This window comes from Ammospiza caudacuta, chromosome 3 (assembly GCF_027887145.1).
Source record: "Ammospiza caudacuta isolate bAmmCau1 chromosome 3, bAmmCau1.pri, whole genome shotgun sequence".
Classification (NCBI taxonomy): Eukaryota; Metazoa; Chordata; class Aves; order Passeriformes; family Passerellidae; genus Ammospiza; species Ammospiza caudacuta.
Genome location: NC_080595.1, coordinates 41,652,543 through 41,665,297, shown reverse-complemented (window position 1 = coordinate 41,665,297; position 12,755 = coordinate 41,652,543). Strand labels below are relative to the sequence as shown.

At 38.3% G+C, this 12,755-nt stretch overlaps 1 protein-coding gene across 6 annotated transcripts in view; it reads right to left on the bottom strand.

Moving 5' to 3' along the window:
• Positions 1-5,568: 5,568 nt before the first annotated feature.
• The window catches only part of QKI (QKI, KH domain containing RNA binding), a 149,388-nt gene continuing 142,201 nt past the window's right edge, over positions 5,569-12,755 (bottom strand). For 4 of the 6 annotated variants that reach the window (XM_058801059.1, XM_058801065.1, XM_058801060.1 and 1 more), the window contains one exon: positions 5,570-12,751. In XM_058801059.1, coding sequence (XP_058657042.1) covers positions 12,735-12,751 — 17 coding nt within the window. In that variant the 3' untranslated portion in view covers positions 5,570-12,734. Of the gene's footprint in view, positions 12,752-12,755 lie in introns of all 6 variants that reach the window. The other 2 variants (XR_009274521.1, XR_009274520.1) reach the window with 1 other exon arrangement.

The window sequence follows — 12,755 nt, the reverse complement described above, 5'->3', positions numbered from 1 at the left end:
CCTTTCTGAAGGCTCAGCAGGATTTAAGTGGGGCCTCTGCCCTCTGCTAGACCTCTGCACAGAGTGAGTTTCAGCCTAAAAGCAAAGCATAGGCAGCATGTTTCATACTGCAGGCCTATTAGATCCACTACAAAGGAAAAGAGCTGCTGCACTGTCAGTATGTCTCTGCAGCCTCTACTCCAAGCCATGAAACAAAAGTGCTATTTATATGCAAGTGTATAGGTAGCAGTGCAGACAGGAGATATTGTATTCTCTGCCATTATTCCCATTTTAGACACATCAAAGCTGGTAATTGAATTTAAAAAAAATGCCAACAAAACAAAACACCAAACCATGAGCGAGTACTTTTCTCCCAGTGAAAAGAACAAGACGTTTCAGGGGTTAAGCAGAAGTATTTCGTCCCAGGATTTTGGCAATTACGCCTGGCAAGATTTCATTCTGGGAAAACAGAGTTTATTGTGGTGGCATAAGCAGGCCCTTTCCTCACAATCAAAGCTAGGAATTTTCCCTGCCCGCACTTGCCTGTGTGTGGCTGGAATGAGCAAGTGGAGCGAGCTGCTGGGCTGACTCACCGGCACAACCAGACTCTCCTGTTGCTGCCAGCCACGGACACAACTATTTTCCTGCCTTTGCACCTGGGCTCTCCCTTTCCCAAGCTGCTCCAAGCAGTGGGGCTCCTGACTTGAAAGAAATGCTGAGAGCCAGAGTGACATTGCTAAATCGCCCAAAGGAATTGCTCAGAGCAGGGAGGCATGTTAGCATTGCTTGTCAAAGCTGCTGCTTCTCTGAGTCTCTTAGTGCTCTCTGTGTGTGTGAAGGAAAAGGTGAGAAGAAATGAGAAGTTGTGGAGAGGAAAAAAAAAAATTAAAAAAAAACACTGCTCCAGAATTGCATCCACTGTTTTACAGACAAGAATAAAAGTCCTTGCTTAGGGAATTTATAGCCAACATGAGTCTAATACCACAGGGCTTGACTGCCCTGATTGAGTGTTTTGCAAATTACTCACATGAGCAGCCCCACTGACTCCGTCTGAAGGATTCTTCCACGTGCACAGTCTGGCTCACAGTGATTAGTGGCAGCAAACTGCAAGGGGAAAGGCGTGACAAGAGAGAAATTGCTCTAAGGCAACATTATTTACTGCTTCCCTCCCACCTACCTAAAAGGAGTCAGGTGTTTTGACTATTTCATTCATTGGCTTCACCTTTGTTTGAAACCAGGTGCTTGCCAGATGGAAATTATTTCAAGGTTCCTTCACACAGGGAAGTCTGAGGACAAATACACAGCAGGTGAAAGTCCTACTTCATAAATATTATTTATTATTATCATTGTGAGGCACACGGCAAATAGTAAAATGCAGTTGTTTACTTCACCAAGGTAAAATTTTGGAAGAGTCTTGACTGAGGAGGCAAATTCTCCACCTGAGGTAAATTCTCCACCTTCCACTGCACTGCTTTTGGCCCAGAGTGTTTGGTTGCTAGCTGTCTTGTGGTTGAGTGTGACCAGGGATAAACTGGTAAATGTTGGATTTTGCTGAGGTTAGTGATGTGGCTGATGGGTGATTTTATTTTATATCTACCTGCTAACCCTGGTTCTTTCTTGAGAAACCCAAAATTGTCACTCACAAATGGTATTTGTCTCTCTCCTTCCAAAGCAAATTGAAAGCTCACTGAAAAATTTCCATCCTGAATGTAACCATTCACAACTACAGGCCTGAAGCTGCAAAAACTGTTGTTCTTGCTTCAAAGTTAATTATTTTAAGGCATTTCACTTTCAAAAGTTGTATGTTATGCTGGGGGTTGAACAATGTGAACCTCACATGATTGCAGAGCAGCTCTCACTCCTGCCAAGCAGGTTTTCAATACAATCCCATTTTTCTTCTCAGTCCTCCCAGGTCTCAAGCGCTGTCAGTGCTGCCCAATTCCACATTTCACTGGTGATGAGACAAGGCAGCGCTGTTTCCTGCAACTGCATCTCCCTCCCTTTGTCTCTCCTTGGACTTGCCAACTGAGAAAAACGGGAATGCAGCTCCGTCCATCCCCAGTGAGCCTGTGGGACTCAGATTGTTATGAACATGATCATAGAATACCAGGTTGAAAGGGGTTGCAGAGACCATCTAGTCCAACCTTTCTTGGGAAAAACAAGGTCTAGCCATGGGCTAGTATGCTATCCAGCTGGACCTTAGTGTCCAAAACTGGAGAATCCACCATTTCTCTGGGAGGTTATTCCAATGGCTGCTGTCCTCCTTGTAAAAAATGTGCTCTTGTGCCCAACCAGAATCTTCCCAGGAGTAACTTGTGTCCATTGTTTCTTGACATGACCATCCCTTGAGACAGCACTACTGGTAGATAGCCTCTGGGGTGATCTGGTCTGAGACCAGGCTCAGCTGGCCTACGAGATTCTGGAAACTACATCATGGGTTTGACTAAGTAAGAAATCAAAGGTATTTTGTTTTGCTCTCATGCTTTATTCTCAAGTACACTCAAGATGGTGAGACACTTGGACATTGTGATGATACTGGAGTGCACTCAGCATTGTACTGCTCGAGCACTCTACAAACTCATATCTGGCCATCCACAGCCTGCACTCTACTGGGGCTCTCCTGTTAACCTCATTTCTCTGACAGGAAACTGAGGGACAGAGATTCAGAACAAGAGCACCAAAGGTACTTGAGTAAGAGTAGCTTCCGTCATGGGTGGCTATATAGCTACCTGAGAGAGAGGGACCCAAGCTGCCCAGCTGGTTCCTGTGGCTGTGGTGGAAGGATGGGGATTTACTGACCAGTGCTCTCCCCTCTGCACTCAGGTAGCTATATTGTCTCTGGGTACCAGGAGTTTTCTTTCTGGATGATGTTGTTGCTTGAAATGGGGAAAAAAAAAATGAAGATAAGGCAGTGGTGTGTTCTTTTCTGGGAGACCATGAAAAAGATTCTTTTGAGGAAAGCCTCGGTGACCACTCTCCTTATCATGAACATCACTTAAGGTGATGGTGGTATTTTGGATTTGGCTGCACGGGTCTTGCCCAAAACTGCACAAATCATCAGAAATGAAGGAAGCATCTGAAACCCAGGAGTTCCAAACATTACATTTGTGCCCTCAGTATCAAAATAGTTCTCTTTCATCTACTTGGACTCATGTGTAGGTGAAAAAGACTTTCTAAATAATGTCACATTTGATCATCTTGATCTAGACCTTAAGTCTTGCTTCTTGCCTTTCTATACCAAGAATGACCTGAGCAACCTCACCATCCTAATGAAGGGAGCATTTGTCTGTTAAATGAAAGACAGCAGAGAACGGGGCAGGGCAGAACCTTAGAACAGAAGAACAAGAAATTCAAATTAGGCTGAAGAAGGGAAAAATTTCCAACAGAGAAATTAACAAGCTTGCTTAAGATAACAGGGAGATATGGTAAACCAGTTCTTCAAGGACTGAGATAATTACAATTTTCTTCACTTAAAATTCCAGCCTACAGTTTTTGATGAACTTCTTGTCAACACAGTATGGGCTTGACAGTGCTGCTCTTGTTTAGGGTTGTCTCCTCTTCTTGGCTCATTTAAATCCAGAGTAATTTGCATTTCAGTACAGGGTTCAAAACTCTATTGTTATTCTTTATCTTCTTTCCATCCACATTGCTATACATTTCCTATTTTCTCTCAGAAACAAAGCTGAAGATCTGCTTCATTCGTTGCCTTTCAGAGAAAGAATCAAAATTGTTTCATCACTAAGGTTATATGGAAAAAGTCACACAAGGGCATGCAAATATTGGCCTTGTGGCCCCCTTAGTTAGCAGTGCTGGACCCACTCTTCACGAAAGATCATGAAAATGATCCAGAGATTAACTAGAGTAGTATGCATGGGAAGGCCTCCAGACTGCACCCATGTTAAAACAGGACATGGAATTTGCCACAGCAATTGACATGCAGTAACATTTCTGAATCGGTAGCAACGTTTGAACTTTCAATGGTTGGCAGATAGACTAACAAACTGTGCTCCCTGCTTCACAAATTTACAATGTTTTATCCAGTATCTGCGGTCAAGATCCTAAAAAGGCTGTGGTCTATGAAAAGGCACATACATAGGAGCGATCTTCAGTTATCATTTCACTACCTCTGAACTGCACAAAGTAGTCTCAGTCTCATGAAAATCTTGTCAGGAAATCTTAATTGGAAAGGTGTAGACAACTAACAAGATAAATATTACACTTACATTTTATTGTAGGTTTCTAATACATATAACACAGTGAGACTCTAATAAAACAGTGATCCCAGTATCTTTATCATATATTAACACATTTCCCATAGTACTCCTGCTCACTTAACCTGCCTTTCTACTGAAGTAACTTCAATTAAAAACAAATCCCTTTAAACCACTATTCTAGGAGGTACAGACTGATATATCTGTCATGATATTAAGATACAAAAGATAGGGTTTCATTTTCACATGAGTATGAAAGCAAACCAGAATCAACGCTGAACACTTGTTTGCTCAATGACTGACCTATGGAAGGAGGACCTGGGCACTTCCTACCTTCTGGAAGTTGATAAACCATCTGCTAAATAAAGGCCACCCTCAGTGAACTGAAAATCTGCAGAATTCATTCTGAAAAGGTCCCACAAACAAAAATAATTTTTCTGTTTAGCCTCTTGTCTGTATAAGGTGCTTAAAAATACATGAACTTTAGAGAAAACACGTTCATTTACTGGTAAGTTACTGAAATGATGCAGTCTTGAGGTGTGACATTATTTGATTTTTTTTTCCTTGAACCTCAGCTCTGAGTTTATGCAGTTTACTCTTCAAAGTAGTAACCTTATTTATTGCTGAAGATGAAAACACTGAAAATACTGTGACAGAAATTAAGGACAAATATATGCTATGCTACTGAGTGAAAAAAAAAAAAACACAAACCCACCTTCCTTGGGAGTTACTAATTATTTGTGATTGTTAATTTTTAGAGTTCAACTTAACAGGAACTGGCTGTCAGTTGTCTACTTTTGTCTGAGAATTTTCTTGTCTGACCCTGTCATCTTCACAGGGTCACCAAGAAAACAGTGGAGTAAGTCTCTTTTTACTTTTGCTGGTAGACCTGAATGCCAACATGAAAGAGCAATTTCTGACACTTTTCAGTCAATGTCTCTCATTATTTTGACACTGATAATGGTTAAGTTTGTACTGCCTCAAGGCAACTACAACAAGGAGCCATCTAGTAGTGTCAGGCCATCCCCGATAAACATACCAAAACACACAGACAGTGCTGGCAGAATGGTGATAAAGTCTGTTGAAAAAAAAAAAAATCTAAACTCCACGTGTAGCTTTAACTTGCAGACATATAAATGCAATTCCTAACATGAGCGTGACCATAAACAATTATTACTGACTTGGTGCAATGAAGGAGGAGGTTGGCACAGCACAGCCAGACAGCACAGAAGGTGAGGCTGTGCCCCCACTCCGGGCCAGGAGCTCAGGGCACAGGCAGCCAGCACTCAGAGCAACAGCAATGACAAAGGCTGCTTCACCTGCTCGAGCAGCACGTGCCAAACAGCATCCCTTCATTCTGTGAACTTCTACGACTACTAGCTCCGATACAACTATACGCCACTACTTTGGTGAAACTCATCATAGAAGGGGCCTTCAAAGACAAATTATGCCAAATTTTTCATCCTTGATAAGTGCAGAAGTGCACCTGAACACTGGCATTTAGCCTCCTCTCCCCTACTCTGCCAGACTTCTAAAGATGCCATGCTTAACCTCATCTACTTCACTTACTTCTGAAGCAAACATTTTTTTAAGCAGTGTAAAATAGAAGGAATTTTTAGCAAAGAATACCTTGGTAAAGAAATTGTCCTTAACTAAAACTAAGCATCATCCCATAAATATTAAGGAAAATATAGAACACCATAATCTACAAAGTGTGTTTCTTGCTAGGTTCACACTGGGTGGGGTGGCAGTCATCTTCATTTTCTACAGTAATCAGAAACTATGCCCCAAAGAAGTGTGTTAAAGTTACGGTAAAGTAGTACTTCTCTTTCTTATTTGCTCTGAACATAACAATTGTAACAGCTATGCTACAAAAGTACAATATCCCCAAAATCATGTGGTTATCTTTGCGGAATTTATAGAACTGATGCATCCACAAACCCATATGCAAAAAGTGTATTGCATGTTTATGATATATAATGCATACTTCCTTCATTTACATTTATAAACAACAGCATATGCAACAAGAAACTGTTAACCAAAATATACCCTGAAATCAGATGACCATGAAAGTTTAAGCCTCTTCAACAATTAACATCTTTTATAACACTGCTAGAAGCATTGATGAAAATTTAAGTGTGAAAAATGTACATTCTTTATTCTGCGGTTTAGATACAGAATAAAATTTAACTTTTCAGAAAATAAAACTATAGCTACAGCTTTGAGAGCTGTCAGTTTTCTTTTGAGGATAAAGTACATGCACTTTTTCCAGTTACTTTATTGCACATAATGTACAGTCATAAATGGTGGTTATTTACATGTGTTTTGGCAACGTCCATGTTTGCTTTTCCCCTCAGAATACATTATTTTGCACAAACAAAACCTTAAATGTTTCACACAAACTGCCATAATACAAGTCAAAGCATATATGTATATATGTCGCTTTATTGTTGCTGTATTTTCAATTAATTCTACTACGAGTTTCAGATCTCGGTTAATCTTTGCCTTGGGAGGCAGACTCCTCCCAGTTAGTCTGCTGCCAAAGCCGGACACCTCAAGTGCAGGCGCCAAGAAATCAGGACTGCAGCCTGCTGTGCCTAAGCCCCAGCCCCTACGCAGCACCTGCCATTAGTGCGCAGGCACAGAGAAGGAAGAGCGCTGTACTTGCGTTAACCAGTTTGATTCAACATTGATTACCATGTGTTCATGCTATGGGTCATGTGTTACTTGGACAGTACTCCATTAACAGTATTTTAGAAAAAAAATGTATCAAACGTATTAAAACAAAACAGAAACTCCGGGAACGGTTATGTACTTCCACCCCTAGGAATGTGTTACTCAGATTCCATTCTGTACAATGTGCCATTTCTGATAACTGGTATATTTTTATCCAGACACAAAGAACTCAGTTTCATACTCATAAGTATGTTTCCCCCAAGTTAATTTCTTAATGGATGGTAACACACTTCAATGTTTCCCTGCATTTTCAGGGCAGAAAAACTTTTAGTGGTCCCCCTCATGGAGTACAATCTGGCAATAAACCTTTTGCTACATGTAGATTTTGGAAACACTTTTAAAAGATATATTCAAATAAAAGATCAGTATCGTCAGTATACTGAACATATGCTCATTAAAAATATCTTAAAAGATGTTCTTGAAGGCACTTTATAATATTCACAAAAATACCCTTAAAGAAACTAAATTTGTTGTACTTTGGTACAACTCTTAAGATATGAACAGCATTGCTCAGATTTTACTTTGAAAGTCTAGATTATATTTTTGTTTATATTCTCACCTACAAAAAAAAAATTTCCTCTAAGATAAATCCCACTTTATTGGATCAAAGACCAGTGATCTAATTGAATGTATGATCTTTCAAAGATTAAGACAATTTAATCTCTGAATGTTAAGAAAGAAAAAGAAGCTAACTTCAGTGATTTAGCAATATTGAAGTCATCCTCAAATCTGGTAATGAAAACAGTTCGTACCTCTCCTATAAGCAGGCAAAGTATAAAATAGTTAAATTTTCAGATAGACACTCAGGTAAATTGAGAAATACCTTTGGCAGGCAACAATAATGAATATATTATTTTGATTTTAGCGTTTTCCTATTTTTGTTTTCCTTCAGCTTTAAAGTACTACAAAATTTACAGCAACTTTGACTACTGTATATACTGAAGAATGAGATGAAATGCACTGTGGACAAAGTATAACAGTAGTTAACATCTATTGATAAAAACACAAAATAATAAAAATATTACAGAAAAGCAGTAGTTCTGGAAATAGAAGTATTCTTCAATATAAAATATTAAAATTTTGTTCCATCTGAATAGTTTCACCTATACTGGACAGAGTACTTCACCAAACTACATGTGTGCCTCTGATAAAATTCTTTAAGAATATAAATTATTTGCTCTGTAATGACACTTGTTCTATTATCCAGTCAAAAGGTCCAGATATTATCTGTTATAAATATCTAATATTCCTATTATCTGCCTGTGGCTGAGTTTTAGGATAGTAACATGATCTGTTAAATTAAAAAAGAAAATTCTGCACAAGTGAAACTATTCAAAATGAATTAGTATTTCATCTCTACCTAAAACTTTTGTAAAACAAAGAACTACATGCCATTAGAAAACTAACAAATGTCATCAAAGCTAACTATTTTTCTCCATAAAGATGCATAAAATTTTAATTACTAGGAATACTGTGAGAACTCTATAGTTTTATATTGCATGTATTTCAAGATAAATAGTTTGAAAAGTCATAAATTAAAGGAGGAATTTGAACAGATTCAGATTCCTCATCTGAAATTTTACTATCTACAGGAAAAAAATGAACTTTCAGGAAGAAAACTGCTGACATCTGAAGTTATCTGCATTGAGGATTTCCCTCAACATTAGTGATAATTACTGCCCACTCAAGGTTACAAATCTAGAACTACCTGGGAGATGTAAAGGAGCCTCAGACAGTGTAGTTCTAAGAAAGGGGAAGCATATCTGTAAAAATATTTGCATAGATGAACATTCAAAACAGCATTTTCACCATTTCAATTCCCTGCATTCATGTTGCTCTAGTCATCCACAGGGATAAAGATCACATAAAGGCAGCTCTGGAATTTGAAATGGATGTTGCTTGGTAATTTAGTGAAAGGTGTATTTTTGTTCCTTCTGCAGTCACTAGGAAAAGATCCAGTCTGACCTTTGGCTTACAGAAGTTGTACTCCCCTGAGCTAGGCAATACTGACAGACTTCAGCAGAAGTACCAAAAATAAAGTTACTTAAAACAGCATGGTATAAATAAGGCACTTTTGCCAAAGGAAACCCCCAGGTTTTGTGTTTCAATGTACAGCAATTCTCTCCAGAAATATTTTGTGCTTAGAAACATCACGTGATGCAACAGTGAATCAGGTGCCAAAACCAACATATCACAAATTACTGTGCGATTAACTGCAACCTCTGAATGGTTCAACAAAGAATCAAACTGGTTTCTGTACACCATCACAATTTACCAATACACTGGCATCTTTTGCTCTTTTGCTGTGAGCCAGCAATAATTATTTTAGAGAAAGAAAAAGAAAGTGTGGAATTAGTAATGCAGATGCTGAAAGGCAAGTGGCAAGACTCTACAAGAAGAATGCCTCAAAAATGCTACTTTGTTCCCATTTCTACTGGCACCTATTCCCCAAGGTAAAAGGCCAGAATGACCAAAGCCAACTTAATAGTAGTGTGCAGAATGTCAGCTGACAAACAACATAAAAACAAGTCACGTTGTGTTATCTGTGGTCACGTTCTTCAGGGTTAGTCCAGTAACTCGACTTTACATTCTTCCGTCTTTATTTGTTTATTTTAATTAAACATATAATGGTTAATAAACAGACATAATCCAGAGTTAGTAGGTTGGTATTATAACATTTATTAAAATAATGCTATGGGTTAATAGAAACAGCAAAGAACCAAAGAATTAAAATGCAAGCTATGTAAAAACCCAACTAAAACCCAAATATGTCTAATGTATTCATCCAGTAGCTAACTAAAAGCCCAAGAAAGACAACACTCCCAATATAATAAAGTACTGCAAAACAATTGGCAATTTTTCAGTTATCAAAATTGTGGGTTTTGCATTTTGTATCCTTTTTTCTCAATCAGGAAAAAAATTCTTTTGAATGTTATATAACATACATATAAAACAAGATAGAAAAATACATTATAAACTTGTAACAATGGCTGTAAATACATTATCTTACATGTTTCTCATAGGCAATAGGTTGGTTATGGTACATACATAGCATGAAACTACTAAGATAATAAAGAATAGACAAATACATGTCATCTGTACGGTTACATACAAGCGACACTCCCATCTACCCACTCTAAAAAAATTACATAATACTGTCAGAAAGAAGTCTTAAAACTACTTATTTTAATAAAGAAAAAGTCATTAAAGAATGATAATACTGAGAACCAAGGCATTCAGAGATTTCAAAAGTCATGCTTTTTTTTAAGCTGATCCAAAATTTTGTCAACTAAGTTTTCAGAAGTTTGTTCAGAGCAAACATTACTTTCACATGTCACACATCTATTCCATACACTTCCCCTCCCCCCCCAAAAAAAGACCTTTGATAAATGTCTAAAATGTCCAGGTTTTATCATAGTTGAGATGAAACTGGATCAAATACTGGTATTGTTTTAGCAAATCTCTCTTCAAATGTTCGAGTGTCGCAAGTTTATTCAACCAACCAAAATAAAATCAAAATGGCACAGCATATACTGTAAATAAAATCAACACAACTGTATGTGTAACAGGAAGACAAAGCTGGTGGCACAATAAACAAAAATCTAGCTGAATACGAAAGGATGAATGTCTATTGCATAGTAAATAAACTGATAATTATTTCCAGGTGAGACAAGATGTTAGATGAGGTCACCATGCAGGTGCTTAAAAATGTAAGCCCTCTTAGCTTACTATTGACCTTTCATTTGGAAGCTGTGAAGATTTGCAGGAGGAGAATAAGTTGACAAGAGGGGAGTAAAATTATCACCTGATATTTGCCAAGTTTAGTACTGAGCCCCACAATGTAACACTTAATGTTCTCAGAATTAAATACTGTGCGTTCAACAGCTTCAGCTCTTGCAATTGCCCAGCTATTTGAACCTCATGTGGAAACAAGGGTTAAAAATAAGGTATAGCTGGACATCAAATGGCTGAAGTCCCTCTCCTGCTTATCTGTTCGAGAAAAGCCAATGGGCCAGATCTAACAATAGTCAAAGACGAGCTGAAAAGTAAAGCAACTTCCATGCTGTTTGCCACTGCAGGAGCTGTTCCTGGAAACTGGGGATGCGCTCAGTCACTGACTGAAAACTCACTAAGCACTTTCAGTTTCATTATCTGCAGAACATCCATTTTCTGGGTGATGCCGAAGCCTACTACAGTTGATGTAATATTTATTTCAACCAGAATCAAGAAAATTCCTCTCTATCCCTGAACAAAAATGACATAACTTCCAGCTCTACAAACATTTGTCAGCTAATAATCTCCTTTAGCATGAGACAGTCTGTATCACAGAACCCTTTGGTTTACGTTGCACAAGTACGGCATTTGCTATGATTTAAAAAGCAGAGTGGCTGAAATAATAATGGGCTGGTTTGATGAAAACTTAGCAAATACTTGACTTAATGAGATTTTGGCAAAGTCACATCACACTAGTATGGCAAAAATCAGGTAATTAATATGGTCAACTCATCATTTGTCTTCCCTCACAGCTTCTTTCACATACTGGGCGACTGAGTGGCATGCAGTAACTTGTCTGAGGGAGAAGCTGATTATACAAGACATTTGACTAAATGACCATGAAGAAAATAAGGCACTTCCTTTTCTTTAGACTTATTCCAATACTTAAAAAATAAAAAAGAAAGACTAAAAGGCTCTTTTGGTCTTTTGTTTCTTGACAACCACCAGAAAAAATCATTTAATGAAATAAAGGGTTTCTTTGTTCTTTTTTTCTTTTTTTATAACACTTGAAAGTATAAAATGCTACATTTCCAAAAATATATTTTTTTTCTGCACCAGCACCCTTGTATAGTAAAAGTATCTACTTTTTTGTTCATTTTGTTTCAATGCACTACACTTTATCTACATTTCATTACATGTATACAGCAAATAGGCAAGCATGGCTTTTACATCCTTAATGAAATTTTTTCTATACAGGGAGGTTTAAAAAAAATATTTGAACAGTTTGCCCAGTAATGTGACACATAATGCATGTACCTTGTTCTCATGTAATCTTCCAAGGAGATTAAAATATGGTTAAAACAATTTAAACTTGTATTTCGCTTTAATAGTGTTGCTGTTTTGTTCTCTGCATTAATGTAGTTCTGAAAAGTCATCGTAATCTGCATTTCATGGCACACTTTCCTTTAAAATGTCCAATTTGGCAGGCAATAGAAAAAAGGCTGCAACATCTGCCCTTTGAGGGCACTGGTAGTGACTAAACAGCATATCAAATTTTGAATACTTTTTGGAATCCCTTCCCCAATGACATCCCTGACCAAAGGTTCATGCATGATGCATCATCACACAGTACATTCAGAGAGAGCTTTGACTTTTTTTTTTTCTTTTTTTTTTTCTTTTTTTTTTTTCTGAGAAGAAAAAAATATTCCTAGAAGTCTCTCACAGTAACTGCCTCTGTCATCGGGTAGTTAAGGGACATCTGTCTCCATCTCGTGCGAGGCCTCCTTACCGTTCGCTTGGGGCGGGACACTAGAGGATGATCAGTGCGGAGGGATGAGTTGGACCTTATTGCTTTACTACTATTCAGTGCAGGTTCTAGAACCACTTTCACCCAAACAGGAGAACAACAAAAAGCGGAGTTGGAGGACAACAATTTCTTTGTCTGTTTTGTTAGATGGTAAGACGAACGGACAAGTGCCCCAGCTCGCTGCACTGAAGACAGGCAAGCAAAGGCGTTTACCAGTTAACTGATCAGCAGGCAGGCATGGTCAGGTCATCATTGGGTGAAGAGTTCAGAGGTCAGAAGGTCATAGGTTAGTTGCCGGTGGCGGCTGG